Source organism: Leptodactylus fuscus, chromosome 5 (assembly GCF_031893055.1).
Source record: "Leptodactylus fuscus isolate aLepFus1 chromosome 5, aLepFus1.hap2, whole genome shotgun sequence".
Taxonomy (NCBI): Eukaryota; Metazoa; Chordata; class Amphibia; order Anura; family Leptodactylidae; genus Leptodactylus; species Leptodactylus fuscus.
This window is the reverse complement of record NC_134269.1, coordinates 192,262,497-192,279,653: the sequence shown is the minus strand read 5'-3', so window position 1 is coordinate 192,279,653 and position 17,157 is coordinate 192,262,497. Positions and strand designations below refer to the sequence as shown.

At 41.5% G+C, this 17,157-nt stretch overlaps 1 protein-coding gene across 1 annotated transcript in view; it reads left to right on the top strand.

Moving 5' to 3' along the window:
• Positions 1-17,157, top strand: part of SLC6A7 (solute carrier family 6 member 7) — a 56,178-nt gene that overhangs the window by 13,076 nt on the left and 25,945 nt on the right. Inside the window, exons 3-8 of the mRNA XM_075274952.1 lie at positions 3,457-3,588; positions 3,816-4,050; positions 4,230-4,368; positions 4,748-4,882; positions 7,846-7,949; positions 9,223-9,347. Coding sequence (XP_075131053.1) covers positions 3,457-3,588; positions 3,816-4,050; positions 4,230-4,368; positions 4,748-4,882; positions 7,846-7,949; positions 9,223-9,347 — 870 coding nt within the window. The remainder of the gene's footprint in view (positions 1-3,456; positions 3,589-3,815; positions 4,051-4,229; positions 4,369-4,747; positions 4,883-7,845; positions 7,950-9,222; positions 9,348-17,157) is intronic.

The following is a 17,157-nucleotide window of genomic DNA, read 5'->3' as shown; positions in this document are numbered from 1 at the left end:
AGATAATAATTAGAATATCTTATACAAACAGGGACTTGCGCAGTGTCTTTGTGTCTGTGTCTTTTTTATTAATAAAGTTCTGTGATTGCAGCCTCTGGACTGTTAAGGCATTTTCTGTTATGAAAGATAAGAGAAAAGAAAAATTGCATGAATAATGTGAACTAAGGCGTGGTTCACATCTGCAAACGGTAATCCGTTCAGGGAGTCCACATGGGGACCCCTTTGAACGGACTACCGAACGCATTGGCAAGTGGTGAGCTTATGAAAGCACATGGACCCCACAGACTATAATGGGGTCCGTGTGCTTTCCTTGCGGTGTCCACACGGAACATGCAGACAGAAAAGTACTTCATGATGTACTTTCCTGTCCGCATTACTCATGTGGACGCCACGCGGAAAGCACACGGACCCCATGACAGTCTATGGAGTCCATGTGCTTTCACTGCTTGTCAATGCATTCAGTAGTTCGTTCGGGAGGGGGGTCCCCATGCGGTCTCCCAGAACGGATTACCAAACGCAGACGTGAACCAGGCCTAACATGTTTATGATCTGCAACTGGACATACAGCCCTGCATATATCATGTAACATGGCAAACAATGTTATCAAATTCCTATTAGTGACTTAGGAGAGCTATATAGCACAAACCAAAGTAAATACTGGAAACAGATCAATTACAGCCACCTGAGGTCATCACAAACTAAATGTATTTTTATGACATTTATTTCATCTTGTAATACACTATGTGATTAAAAGTATCCAGACACCCCCAAAGACATAAGTTTTTCATATTAGGTGCATTGTGCTGCCACCTACTGCCAGGTACTCCATATCAGCGAGCTCAGTAGACAATAGACATTGTGAGAGAGCAGAATGGGGCACTCCGCGGAACTCACGGACTTCGAACGAGGTCAGGTGATTGGGTGCCACACATCACACAGGTCAATGCCAAACGACGCCAAACATTGGACGATTGAAAAGTGGAAAAATGTTGTGTGGGGTGACGAATCACAGTACACAATGTGGCGATCCATTGGCAGGGTGTGGGTATGGCGAATGCCCGGTGAACGTCATCTTGCCAGCGTGTGTAGTGCCAACAGTAAAATTCAGAGGCGGTGGTGTTATGGTGTTGTGGTGTTTTTCATGGAGGGGGCTTGCACCCCTTGTTGTTTTGCGTGGCACTATCACAGCACAGGCCTACATTGATGTTTTAAACACCTTCTTGCTTCCCACTGTTGAAGAACAATTCGGGGATTGCGATTGCATCTTTCAACACGATCGAGCACCTGTTCATACTGCACGGCTTGTGGCAGAGTGGTTACACCACAATAACATCTCTGTAATGGACGGGCCTGCACAGAGTCCTGACTTGAATCCTATAGAACACCTTTGGGATGTTTTGGAACACCGACTTCGTGCCAGGCCTTACCGACCTACATCGATACCTCTCCTCAGTGCAGCACTCCGTGAAGAATGGGCTGCCATTCCCCAAGAAACCTTCCAGCACCTGGTTGAACGTATGCCTGCGAGAGTGGAAGCTGTCATCAAGGCTAAGGGTGGGCCAACACCATATTGAATTCCAGCATTACCGATGGAGGGCACCACCAACTTGTTAGTCATTTTCAGCCAGGTGTCCGGATACTTTCGATCACATAGTGTATATCCAGGAAAGCTGGACATTTGTGTGTTCCATAGTACAAACAATGGTCCCTTTGCCAATGGGATTTAAAGGGGGGTTTGGAATTAAAAATGAGTGTAATTTTCATTAAGTTAGCACCAGCTTGGGTTGGTATCTTTTCCGATAATGAACCCATCAAAAAATATTATATGTACCGTATTTTTCGGACTATAAGACGCACTTTTTTTCCCCAAAATTTTTGGGGAAAAGAAGGGTGCGTCTTATAGTCTGAAGGTGGCGCCTGGCATCCGCTGTAATAGAGAGGCGGAAGCCGGTAAGTGATAGACGCCATTACAGGTGCCGGGGCCTGAGACATCGCTGCGCTCCTCTGCCCCGCAAGAAGCCAGCAGCGGCGGGGGCTCCTCCGTGCCCCCGCCACTGGCTTCATGCAGAGGAGAGGATCGTAGCAATGTCTCAGGCCCCGGCGTCTATCCCTCCCCGGCATCCGCCTCTCTAGTACAGCGGATGCCGGGTCAGTATCAGCGGCCCCTTCTCCCCCAGGGCCGGTCCCCACCGGCCCCGTACCTGTAGAGTTGCAGGCCGGCTCCTGCGCGGCGATATCGCAGGAGTCGACCTGTTCGGGTGACAGCTGGGAGCCTAATGAAGCTCCCGGGCCTGTCACTGCTATATATTAGTATTGCGGCTGGGTCTATGACCAGCCGTAATACTAATACACAGAATGTCCCATAGACGGCAATACAGTTGTATTGCCGTCTATGGGACTTGCCATCAAGTGACCGCAGGTTCAAGCCCCCAGGGGGGAATAAAATAGTAAAAAAAAAAAAAAGCTTTAAAAATATGAAATAAATAAAAGTTCTAAATCACCTCCTCTTTTTTTTTCAATACAAGGTGATCTAAGCAATAGATATCCCCCAAAATGGTATAACTAAAAAGTACAGCTGGCCCCGCAAAAAAAACGCTCTATGCATCCCCGTACAGCTGCAGGGTCACCTGTCAATGTGGCCTTGCAGCTGTTGCAAAACTACAACTCCCATATATTAAATATTTTACCAGTTTTTGCTTCAAAATTTTTTTTCCCTATTTTCCTCCTCTAAAACCTAGGTGCGTCTTATAGTCCGAAAAATACGGTAATTTTCTTTTTTATTTTATTTACCCACTCTACAAATGATAAAAGGTGCAAGCAAAAAAAATGTCTTTTTATAGTCGAGGGGAGATAAAGTGTTTAATATAGAAAGCTCACAATGTGCGTAATCTCTCCCTATAGCCAACTTTCTCCTTAGAAAGCAGCAGGAAAAAGACAAGACACTAAGAAAATCAACTGAGCAAAGCACATCAGAGCTTTGTTAAAAGGCGAAGCTCACAGTAGAACCATGTGAAATATTTTTGTCACTTTTTTTCTGTAAAATTAGCACGGCCTCTTTCACAGTTGTAGGAGTCTTTCTAAATTTAGTAATACAGTGTGATGACATAAATAGCATCTCCAACCCACAACTCATTATACATGGTTTCTATCATTAAACATGGATGCTATAGCCACTGTAAGCGTAATAATAAAACATGGCACAAAGTCTTGATCATGACCCACTGGGGAGGATGGAAGGCACGTAAACTTGGACAAGTGTTTATTTAGACTTGCAATGCCGACCAGTGTCAAGGGTAGATAGAAGGCCAAAGATTGGGTCATCACAGATGAACAACGTATCAACTTGGAAGAGGCAACTTTTCAAATATCTTAGAAAAGACCTAATATACAAAGTAATCCCCAAAATTTTGTAGTGATTTTCCAAGCCGAACTGTAACAAAAATTGTTATTTTTCAGGGGCTTTTCTTATTCCATACTTCATCATGTTGGCCATTTGTGGAATCCCCCTCTTCTTCATGGAACTGTCCTTAGGCCAATTTTCCAGCTTAGGACCCCTGGCTGTCTGGAAAATAAGTCCACTATTTAAAGGTGAGTGTGATGACATGTACGGCCTAAGCATTTTCACTCTCATTCTATGATGTGAGGCCTCCAAAGAATCTTACAGATTTGTGGGCTTATGATTTCTCCCCTCTCTGTTGTTACATGTGCCAGGCCAATAACCATTATGACACTGATGCAAAGAATTAAGGCAGTGCTATGGTATTTTAGTGCTGTAAATGTTGTGACTCTGCTATGTCTTTGTCTCTTCTCCAAAGGCGTTGGCATGGGCATGCTGCTAATTGTTGCCCTAGTAGCCATCTACTACAACATGATAATAGCCTACGTGTTATTTTACCTCTTCGCCTCCCTAACCAGCAGTTTGCCCTGGGAACACTGTGGCAACTGGTGGAATACTGAACTCTGTCTGGACCACCATGTACTTCGGGCCAGCAACTCTGCAATACCAATCAACCTCAGTAGCACGGTCAGCCCCAGTGAAGAGTACTGGAGGTGAGTAGGGTGAGCCCAAAACTGTTTTCATTGTTTAACATTCTTAGAGACTGCAAAAATAGAAAGATATATCTGATAATGTTGGGTGGAGGAAAATTGTTGAAGTAACCAAACATTATCAATAATATCTACCTATCCATTTTATATTGTGATTTCTACGGCCAATGCTTCCACTGAAGTCGCTACGTTCTTCACATACAAGGGAGTTCTGGAATTGGTGATCCAGGACAAATTCGATGGAACCTGTGTCTTTGTCTTCTTCTGGCCTGGGTCATTGTGTACCTCTGCATCCTTAAGGGAGTGAAGTCATCAGGAAAGGTATGCATTATTATACTCCTGGTCCATGTAATTTCTAGGGAAGTTTGACATAAGAAATAAAAAGACTAGCCAAAGTTAGCCCAAGAAGACTTCCAAATGTTCCTCACCAGTGCTGGAAACCCAAGAAGTTCCAATGTTCAACAGTATTCGAAACCCATGAAGATCCCCACAGTGTTAAAAACAGTTAAACCTTGATGTTTTTGAAAGCTTGTTCTAAAAACCAGCTAGGTGTGAATGCTCTTCACCAATTTTGGGTGTCCTAAAATGTAAGGTCACACAGATCACTATGGACGTATCCTACTTTAGAGCTGGATGATGTTCCTACATGGTTCAAAATTTTTCTTGAGGAGCAATTTGTATTTTCTCTCTCTGTGTTTAGGTGGTCTATTTCACAGCAACATTCCCATACTTAATTTTGATCATGCTACTGATTCGCGGTGTGACACTGGATGGTGCATGGATTGGAGTCAAATTCTACCTTACACCACAGTTTGACCACTTGTTGTCTTCAAAGGTAAATTAAAGGTGGTTAAAACCAATGGCCACTACTAGAGTTAGTATACTATGTTCAAGGTAAAAAATAGGAATTGAATTGTCATCTAAATTCAGGACTTGTACAGTCAATTGCAACGCTGGCTTGTGACTTATCAGAACCTTAATAGTCTAGGCATTTTGTGAAGGGTGTATGTCTATTTTGTTTGTGTAATTTTGTTTATTTTTATAGGTGTTCTAGGGAAAGTGGTGATTTAAAAAATAAAATACTTTTTCTTAGCACCTTATGGGCCTCAACCTGTGATCATTAGATCACTTATACCTTAGCTATTCCCATGGAAGCCCTGGAAGCCTTTAGAAGATCCCCAGCTGCCATAGGAATAGAATGGCTCCCAAACCGAAAATGAATCTACAAAAAATCTTATATTCCTGTAATCAAATCTGGTCATGGCATATAATAGGCACTTTTAGGGGGCATTCACACGGAGTAATGCGGCGCTGATTCTGGCACAATAACTCGCGTAAAAATCAGCGCTGCAAAACAGAATCCCATTGAGTTCAATGGGTTCCATTTAACGCGCGTAAAACATTGAAATCAATGGGTTAAAAAGCCTCTCTTTGATTTCAATGTCAAAGTAAGAGCTTCACACAAAATGATGTTGGATGAATCACCAGCAGTGCTTTAATAGTAGAGTGCAGTTTACATATAAAACGTTTTTCGGTCTCATCCGACCTTCATCAGACTCTGCACAATGGAAAATGCCAGAGATGAAATAGGGCACAGAAGTGCCTGTATATGAGCAAGGCAGGAGTGGTCTCCACCGATGGCCTGTCCAGGCCCGCAATGACCGTCCGGTCGTGTCACAAAAAAGATGAGAATGCGCCAGGTGAATGGCCTAGTCGGCACAGGGATGAGCGCTCATCCCTGTGCCGACTAGGCCATTCACCTGGCGCATTCTCATCTTTTTTGTGACACGACCGGACGGTCATTGCGGGCCTGGACAGGCCATCGGTGGAGACCACTCCTGCCTTGCTCATATACAGGCACTTCTGTGCCCTATTTCATCTCTGGCATTTTCCATTGTGCAGAGTCTGATGAAGGTCGGATGAGACCGAAAAACGTTTTATATGTAAACTGCACTCTACTATTAAAGCACTGCTGGTGATTCATCCAACATCATTTTGTGTGAAGCTCTTACTTTGATTTTGAATACGGGTTGGGACCCTTGCTTCAGCCAGCACTACTGCATCCCTTGACGTATTTGATTTCAATGTGTTACGCGTGTTAAATAGAACCCATTGAAGCCAATGGCATTCTGTTTTGCAGCACTGATTTTTATGCGACTTACTGTGCCAGAATCAGCGCCGTGTTACTCTGTGTGAATGCCCCCTCACATGTCTCTCTCTGTGGTGCCCGCTCAATCCAGCATCGGTACTATGTTTAAATACCCGACATATCATTATGGTAGATGTCAGAAAAGGGTTATATTATTACCCTCTTAAGCCACTTCAATTTTCTGATTTTCATTTAATTTTTTCCCTTCTCCACTTTCCAAAAGCTATAACTTTTTTTTATTTTTCTGTTCATATAGGTCATATAAGGGCTTATTTTTTTTGTGGGATAAATTGTACTTGATAATGGTACTATTTCATTTTTCATATACTGTACTATGAAGCCGGAAAAATTCAGAATGAAGCAAAATTATAAAAACACACAATTTCACAATCTTCCTACAGACATTTAGCATGCGGTAAAACTGACATGTTACCTATATTCTGTGGGTTGATCAGGCTATACCATATTTATATAGTTTTTGTTATACTTCAACACCTTTATAAAATTTCAAAACTTTGAAAACTGTAAAAGTTTCTTTCCATCATCATATTGTTACACTTGTACCTTTATATATTTCCATGTATGCCGCTGCTCTTTTTTTTAGTGGGGCATTGCTACCTATTAAATTTTTGTGGGAGGGCAAAGGATGAAAAAATGGCAGTTTGTGTGCTTTGATTTTTTTTACCTGCTACACTGTCCACAGTATGAGATAAGTATCATATAATTTCATAGTTCAGGCATTTTGGGACATGGGGACACCTAATTTGTTCATGTTAAATGTTGTGTGTTTATTTGTTTGTGTAATCAAGGGAAATTGGGGATTTAAAAAATGAAATTTTTTTGTATACTTTTTGAAACTTTTATTTATTTTTTTATCTTTTATTTTTTTACCCCTTAGAGTACTTGAATCCTACGTGGGTGTGATTGCTGATGCCATATACTACAATATAACTGTATTGTCGTATGTTGTGAATTTGATTCATATCTATTACATGCTGCCTATAATATAATTGCTACTCACCGGGTACGGAGAGGGATCAGCTGCTGTGCCCTCTCCATACATCCTTAGTGAAACCATGACGTATCGTAAGTCATGTGTTACTAGGGGGTTAGTTCAATTTTTTCTGAGATCCATTGAGTGGTTATGAGCTTATTACTGTGACATCAGTCAAATCAGGAGTAGGGTTGAGCAATTGGGATCGGCTAGAAAATGATCGGAAATCGGATTTTGAAATCTCAAGATCGGCTCAACTCTAAAAATGACTTTTCCCCTAGAGAAGCATTACTAGAGTTGAGCGATCAGGATCGGGAAAAAATCGGATCCCGATCGGCGATCGAGCAAATTTCACGATCGGGATCGGAAATCGGATTATAAAATTGATCCTGAAATCCCAAGATCGGATCACCCATAGTCAGGAGTAATGTGGGACTATAGAACCCCTCAGGAGCCCGGACCACCTATATGACTATAATTTTTTCTTTTCTGATGCAATCCTTAGAAACGTCTCTCCATTGTATAATGCAATGGGGACACTTTATAGGCTAAAAAGTCAGATGAACAGCAGAATGAGTTTTGGTTGCTATAATTTTGGAAACTAATGGAGGTGGACTACTTTCTCGCTTATTCTTAGTCTGCCATCTAATTATAGGTGTGGATAGAAGCAGCACTGCAGATCTTTTATTCCCTCGGGGTTGGATTTGGAGGACTTCTCACATTTGCATCCTACAATACTTTTCATCAGAACATTTACAGGTAAATATGTAAATCTACTTCCTTCTAGTTCAAGTGTCAAATCATGTTAATTTCTATAATTGGAAGAAACAAGCACAATAAGTAAAAAAAAATTATATAACTGAAGGAAGGAGGAAAACTAATGTCTGTCTCATGAGATCCTACCAAAATACTTCAACAGAGCAATATTATGCCGACCGCTGAATATTCCACTAATGAGCCGGTCTGGATTTCCCTGCATTATTCATTTCGCCTACAGATCTCTGCAAATATGTTTGAATTGTTTCTGGCAATGTTTAATGTCGGTTAAGGGGATGTTCCGGTTGTAGCAAATAATTGTTATTTTCTTGTGTGTATAATGAAAAGTTTTACAATTTCCTAAAATACCTTCGGCATTAATTCCTCCTGATTCTTAAAATACTTGCCGTCATTCCGTGGGAACCTCCACTGCTGACTAAGCACTGAATAGAGAGAGATGTGGATTGTATAAGCCGAAATCATTTTGCCAATGACTGGACTGGGGCGTGGAGTCTAAAGAATTTCCCCACTTTCACCCTTAACCCACAAGGAGGTATGGGTCCAGGTCCTCAAAATAGTCACCAACTGTTGGCACCAACACTGATGCAACTATAACATAGTCAGGAACAGAACCAAAGGTCATCACTAGGATAGCAGTCAGAATAGACAAAAGGATAAGGCAACAGTCTTTTCGGCAATGGAGCTATGGGTCAGAGTCAAGAGTGGAACAACAGGCAAACCATCCCAAGGGTAAGGGAAGAGTGATATCCAGAAAAAAAGGCCAAGGTCAAGATTAATCAAGAATCAGATTCGGCAGCACAACAAATAACTGCTAAGAAAAGGAATTAACCACAATCAGCAGGCAAAGTATGCCAGGCTGATTCTCCTTCACATAGGCTGCCACGCCTAATCTTATTTGCAGGTGAGGGTTGACCTACAAGCTTACTGCCACCAACTGTGGAGAAAAGGAGAGCAGTCACCAGATCCAGTGGTTCTACATCAGAAGAAAGGAGCAAAGGATGATACAACTGGCTGCCCTGAAAACTAGAAGCAGCTGATGTCTGCTGCTGACGACCCTCATCGGACCCATCGCCTGGAAATACGGGTTGTGTCCATCGGTTACATGAGCTGGACAGATTTGTACCCACTGAAAGCAATAATAAATCCTACTAAATGACAGCAAGTAGAGATCTGGAAAATAAATATTACAGAATATAATTTATTTGATAAAAGTAGAATATCCCTTTAAGTGACATATTTTCACTTTACATTGCAGGGACACCTTTATTGTCACAATAGGGAATGCGTTCACCAGCATTCTGGCTGGATTTGCCATCTTCTCCGTCTTGGGTTATATGTCCAAGGAATTAGGTGTTCCAGTGGATCAAGTGGCTAAAGCAGGTGAGAATGAAATCCAACATTTATGACTTTTCATCTCTGTGAACCTGGGATTTATGTGGATAGGAATTTAATACACTGAGTGATCACAGCATTGGGCACTGAGGGGGATTATAGGGTTAACCCCTTTCTTTGTTCTCTCTGTAGTGTTTGGCGCGCCCATGAACCATTTTACTGCCACTATATTGTTGTACTCTGCTGCTACCTGTATGTATGACAGGTGACCCTGCAGCTGTACGGGGATGCACAGAGTGTTTTTTTTTTTGTGGGGCCAGCTGTACTTTTTAGTTATACCATTTTGGGGAATATCTATTGCTTAGATCACCTTTTATTGAAAAAAAACCCGGTGGTTTATGATATATATATATATATATATATATATATATATATATATATATAATTTTTTTTTTCTAGGGACAGGAGGTGATTTAGAACTTTTATTTATATTTTTAAAGCTTTTTTTTTTTTTACTATTTTATTCCCCCCGGGGGCTTGAACCTGCGGTCACTTGATTGCAAGTCCCATAGACGGCAATACAACTGTATTGCCGTCTATGGTACATTCTGTCTATTAGTATTACGGGTGGTCATAGAGACCAGCCGCAATACTAATACAGCAGTGACAGGCCTCGGAGCCTCATTAGGCTCCCGGCTGTCACCCGGACAGGTCGGCTCCTGCGATATCGCCGCGCAGGAGCCGGCCTGCAACTCTACAGGTACGGGGCCGGTGGGGACCGGCCCCGGGGGAGAAGGGGCCACCGATACTGACCCGGCATCCGCTGTACTAGAGAGGCGGATGCCGGGGAGGGATAGACGCCGGGGCCTGAGACATCGCTGCCCTGCCCTGAATGAAGCCAGCAGCGGCAGGGGGACGGAGGAGCAGAATAGCATCACTCCTCCCGCTGCTGGCTTCATGCAGGGCAGAGGAGCACAGCGATGTCTCAGGCCCCGGCGTCTATCCCTTTCCGGCTTCCGCCTCTCTAGTACAGCGGGTGCCAGGCGCCACATTCAGACTATAAGACGCACCCTTCTTTTCCCCCCAAATTTTGGGGGAAAAAAGTGCGTCTTATAGTCCGAAAAATACGGTATACGCAGTATCACATTGAAAGCAATAGGTAAAAAAGCCTCCCATTCAGTTCAATGGGTAGCGCACGTAAGACCGAACCCATTGAAGTCAATGCGATTCTGTTTTACTGTGCTCACTCTGACACGTGTTTACGTGTCAGAATGAGCGGAGCGTTACAACGTGTGAATGCACCCTAGAGTGATGAAACTTTCAAACAATTTCTGGCAGAATTTGTGAAATTAATAAATATACTTTATTAACATATTTTGACTCCTTTCTGTGAAATCTTTTTTCTCTGTTTTTTTGCTAGCTGAAAACTGTACATTTCTCATTGTAGTGCAGGTTGAGAGTGTCATGTACTGTACTGTATAAGACAGGGAAGCTGAGGCTGGAGGGGTCATTTCAAACAGCTATATTATGGGCATTATATAATATAGAACAGTCATTCTGGTACCATATGAAAGATGAGAATCTCAGCTCTCATATTACATCATAACTAGAGATGAGCGAGTACTGTTAGGATCAGCCGATCCGAACAGCACGCTCGCATAGAAATGAATGGACGTAGCCGGCACGCGGGGGGTTAAGCGGCCGGTCGCCGTCAAAGCGGAAGTACCAGGTGTATCCATTCATTTCTATGGAGCATGCTGTTCGGATCGGCTGATCCGAACAGTACTCGCCCATCTCTAATCATAACAGTTCTGCCTGTGTTCCTTATAAAGATATCACCAGTCAAAACAGAGTTGACATTGGCACATTAATATACGGCTGCAGGTGCTTCTCATCTCGACTATTTCTTCAGCTGGTGATATCTCTGGAAATAATACAAGCAGAACTGTATTAGAAAATACCCAAGATATAGTTGTCTGAAGTGACCCACCGCCCCCAGTCCAAGCTTCCCTGCACTGTGTGTGCAGTATATGGTTCATATTGCTATTTGTGTGTTATCCTTGGTTGTCACTGACACTGAAAATGAATTGACAGAGCCACAAATATGGACAGGTATTATAGCTGCACCATATTTTGTGGCTCTTCAATTCTCCCGGACACTTCGCAGCAACTACGGCTGTGTATATGGGCCCATTGAAATTTATGGGTTTGTACTTTTATCAGCAATTGTGGATAAACTGAATGGTTGTGTGCATGAGGCCTGGGAAACATTGTGCAAATTTCAGCTAGTGATCCACCCACAGGACACTTGTGATCTCATTTGCATACGGGATAAAAGTTGTTTCTTCTCTGCAGTGCTAAGTCTATTAGGATATCATTGGTTTTCATGAATGTTGTTTGGAGTGAAAATGCAAATATGAATAGTACAGAGACAGTCTTAGCATATTTTGACCAAAAAGCAATAACATTTTATAGGCCTGTAAAGTGACAATACAATTGAACATATCCTGAAAAATTAAGTTTATCTAACCTTGCATTTTCTAGCAGTTTTCCCCTCTTTTTCTAATCCTGAGTTGTCTTAGAGCTTGTGGGTGGAGACTAGCTGCTATGAAGTCTCCCATGTACACAGAAAGTAGAGGAGAATCAACACAATTAACGTTCTTGGACAGAAAGGGCAACAGCACCCTTTAGGGCATATAGAGGTACTTGGGGTTAATTAGAAACCTCCAAGTTTACAACATCAGCCTCTGCTTGTATCTGTTTCTCCTTTCTCACTTGGTTTCTGCTCACTCCTTCACCTCCCCTTTCCATAGACTTCTATTGTGAAATATAGTATAACAACTCCGTGAGATGATATCCAATCATGCTTAAACGTTAAGGATACAGCAGAGATTTCATAGTGAATGTCTGCATAGCTGTTCATTCCAAGAATTCAGGATCTCATGAGTATCACCAGCTGCACAAGGGATCAGTGGGTCCCCAGCGGTTTGACTCTTTTCATAGGTAGGGGATAAGTTGTATTTATTGGCAATCCCCTTTAAATGCATTGATTTTTATGTAAAACAACCATAAAATTGTATAACTTCTGTTGAGAAACTGATGTATTTCTCATTCCTTGAATCCCATAAGAGGTTTAATAAGAAAACTGACAACAAGGCTAAAATGATATACCGTCATCTGTTTGATTATTTGGCATCTGTTTCTAGGAGAAAAAAATGGAACTGATAAACAAAAGGTGTGAATATAGACTAGACTGCAGAGGCTGCAGGGAGCAGATCCCAAAACTCTCCAGTAGAGCTGAATATAATTCAATTAATATCACTTAGAGCTGTCATTCCAGATGCGAATGAGCAAGTTGTGTCATGGGCATATCATGTACCGTAATAATGCAGAGTTGGTAAGCCGGAAAGAGCGTTTTTTGTTTTTTTTTCACCTATAATATTCAAAACATCTTACATCATTTTCCCTGAAGACCTAACAGTTCCCGCTCTATAGTCTTTGTCTCCGCTGTGTGACATTTAAAGAATATTTAACATTTTCTGCTGAACTTCAGCAAGCTCTTCAGCTATACCGATTACTGCACTGATAAAGAACTCCCAGAACTTCCTTAAAGGGTACATACCACCAGAAAATGACCACATAAAGTTTTTATGTTAAACATAGAATTTTTGATATTTTTTTTTTTAAAAACTTTACTTTATCTATCTGGTATATTATACTGACATATAGGCTGGCTGAGATGCTGTACGATGAGTATCTGTATATAGTGCTGTAAGTGTACTGTGTCATACGAGGATGAGCTGGGAGCCCAACTGTCTCTGGACCCCACTGGGGGAGTCACCTGTTCACCCATAGGCCAGCAGAAGCCTACATCCGTGAAAAGAAGCAAATAGATTGGAGGAAATGCCTTCCTCCAGTCTATATTCGTTTTCTTACGGCATTTAGGTATTAAACCCTGTATCTACCACAAACCATGTACAGTATGATGACAGTTGCACAGAGTCAACCGGAACGTCACATTTGTATTTTGGATCGTACACCACAATAAATATTTTCATGATTATACCTGAATTTATTGGGATTGCCTAAGGTAGAACCCTACTTGAGCACCCTCACCAAGTGGAGTGATGTATATCTTCTCGAAGTGTGGTCCTACAGTAAATACATCCTTAATGTGAATTATTCATACTTTTTAATAAAGGAGTCCCGAGGCGTTGATTTAACATTATCGACTTTAATCCTGTAACTGTCTACCGCCCACATGGGATGCCCATAGTCGTACACATTCTCCCAGACAGATGGTGCCTTTCTTCTCCATCCTGGGATTGGAGCCGTAAGTGTTGGCAGACTACTGTGATAAATCTAGCTTATTGTGCTGCCTGTATTCTAATTATTATGGGTTGTACAGAGCACTATATGATCAGTGACTGCAGCACAGTATTTCATCATCAGCGACATTCCCTGACAACAAACCATTATGTACAAACCTTTCCCCAGCAATAGATACAATAATGTAGCTTGTAGTCATTGAGATCCTCAATGAAGTGTGCAATTTCATCCAAGAGCACAGGTTGTTGTACATACCAATGTGTGCCTGAAGCGGCAAGGCCCAAAGCAGAGACCAGATGCAAAAAACATCTCACCTTCCAGCAGGCACTGCATGTTCATACATTATATGGACAGCTCATTGATTTGAACAGGAGACGTGAAATTCCTTCATTTACCTGTGGAGGCACTGCAGCGTATCTAAGCAGATCACTGTGCGATCATCAGCAGATCCTTTTATAAAGTGTATAGTACCTTTAAGGGAAGCCTAGAAATTACAATATCTGCATGAATTGAAGAAGTGGACTAGCTGGGTTCATATGGCAGAAAGTGAAGAGGAATCTGAGGTGGCCTTACTCTTCACTTTCTGTCCCTGTGCATTCCACCACAGTACAATTGGATGCAGATTCTGGCCAGCTCCAAATTTAGTTGTGTGAACTTACCTAAGGGTCTTTGCACAAAACTGAGTCCCTTCCATGGAGAACAGTTGTAGTGGGGGACGTAGAAACCATACTGGACTCAGACATGTGCATAAAAGTCAGTTTCATAGTTAGCCGATCACTACAGTAATGAACTGACATAACACTGTCAATTCAGTTCCAAATCGGGCTGTTCAGGAGCTCACTGCAGCGTAACATCTGATAAAAATGGCATCAGCCCAGGCGCTACAGCCCACGCAAGGACCGTTTTGGACTAGCTCACATGCAAGGCTCTTAGGCTGCCAAATAACTTACTAACAGCACATAATAGGACGTTGTATATATTTTATATTTACCACTTTAGATTTACAATAAAATAGTTGCTTATTTCCATAAATTCCTGGGCTGCATTTGTGGCAGACTTAATCCTTCATTTTTTCATTGAAATACAGCTAGTCTTGGCAAACACCCCTCTGACTAATTAACTGACTAATTTACATCCCAGCCAAGAAATGTACTGACTTGTGCAGGGCTCTGAAAGAGATGAATCCAAAAACAGCTTTACTGCATTTCTAGGAATTATTAGTTTTATGAGGGTAAAACACAATATTGTAAGCTCCAAACCCATTAACCACCATTGACCAGTTGTTTAATAACCTTGTTTTCAACTGCAGCAAGCATGATTAAGGCTCCATGCACACTTCTGAATGTGTCATCCAATGTTCCTTTGAGGGGGAGTCCAGTGGTCTGGTCTGTTGCACTGACAACTGACCAGGTCCTATCCTGCCCCATGTCACCAGAACGGAATGGATCGGAAACCCATAGATGTAAGTGCATAACAGAATACACTCAGATAACACTCAAATGTCACTCCGAGTATCATCTGAATGCATTCCACTGCAAAGTCCGCCCCACATTGGATGCATACTCGGTAGTGTGGATAGATTGTGCAACTAACTAGACATGGGCAGGTTTTTTTTACCTACATCTAAAGTTTACCATTTACTCATCATTAGATAGCATGGCCAAAGAACAATGGTTTCTATTAATTAATGGTAGGCGTATTTAAAAAGGTATTTTCATATGGGCCCACAAGATATGCCATAATTGTCTGATCGATATTGATCCCTTCTCTGGGACTCAAATTGAGTGGAGAGGTGTTCAAGCATTTACTACTCTCTCCATTCACTTCTATGGGCAAACAGTTCAGTAACAACCAGTCTGCATGTGTCTTCAGAAAATCACTAGAACTGGGAGGAACAAAAATCTGCTTTGAAGCTGGAAATGTTAGAAAAGTATTGTGAAAAGCTAGTGAACCCCTAAACCCTATATATTTTTTGAAAGTAGACAACCTGAAGATTAAATATGTCTCAATGGGTCATTAATAGCCACATCCACCTTTATGCAACTTTGTGACAAAAATAATTTTTTGACAAAAAGCACTAAAACACATATTTGCACCTAAACTCATGTCCAATCTCACATTCATATAAAAATGAATTTAAAATAATAGCTTATGGTGTAGACAATGTGTAAATATACTATATGTACCACAAACATCAACTACAACAAGAGCTCGGACTCCCAAAAACACTGATACAGAAGACAAGCAGGATTTTGCTGTTATTCACTAATATGTTAAAAAGCTATACTGCGCCTAGCAAACTGTGACACCAAATTCTAACTTTTTTTTTACATTGCACAGCATACTGTATACAAAAACACAACTTAATGTTTCATATATACAACCACCTTCATGCAACTTGGCAGCAAACAGAGATTACAAGCAAAAATTGCACAAAAATTCAAATTTGCCACTAAAGTGCGGCTCAAGCAATCCCTTTCTGCAAGCAAAATGTACTTTCCAAAAAACTTCAATATGTGAGGAGTTCATACATACCACACATCTATATATATTTACAGGGGCGGGTGTTAAAGAAACGCCAAAATCGCAGAAATGCGCCATCCCATTTCATGCATGCAAATTAACTAGGAGTTTACATAAAAATATTATTTTCTATCCACCTATAAAAATTTTAGCAATCTATACATTCATCACTAGTGATAATTGTTATTACTATTATTTTAGTGTGTAATGGAAATGGCTAGAGACATATTTTACTGTAGGAAGCTCAGGTATGGACAGGACAGGGATTGGGTGAAATGTAAAACTTTATCAATGACTTTGTGTATATGTTGTGTAAGTGTTTGGTGTGACTTTTTTTGGTGCTGTGACCTGGAAAATGGTAAATGTCTGGGTCACAGCGCCAATAAACTTCCTGGTTACGTTTAGAGGGTATTACATCAGAATACCCCTCTAGTAAGGCTCAGGGGGGAATTACATGATCCCTCTATGTGACAATCAGAGAGCAAAAGTATAGTACGTGCTCTGATTGACATGATGGGGGGTAGCAGGGAAAGAAGTCCCTGCTACCCCCCTCCTGGGGTCACATACAGGTTAGGCACAGAGATGACAATGATTCCTCACCTCTGTGCAGTCTGCAGGGCTCCACCTCCCCCCTCCCCTTCTTCGAATTGCTGTTAAAAACACTGTCAGAAATTGAGATCTTCAACTGGATCTCATTGCCAAATAGCATTTTCAACAGTGAATCGCTCCATAACTATAAGTGCTATCATGAAGTTCTTTTAATTTTAAAGAAGAGATTCTCATCATTAAAATGAATCTTAAACTGTTATTATAGCCGCATCCAGTCCTGAGATATCAGCATTAGTAGTAAGGACATAGTAGCTACGTCCTTGGCTACAGAATTGCTACCCTGGGAGGATGTAGAACAGGAAAAAGGATAAAGTCTATGTTAGGTGAACAACACCCTACCTCAGAGACTTAGGAAAGGCAGAGGAATTACATATATACAGCCTTTTCTGTGTGTAGT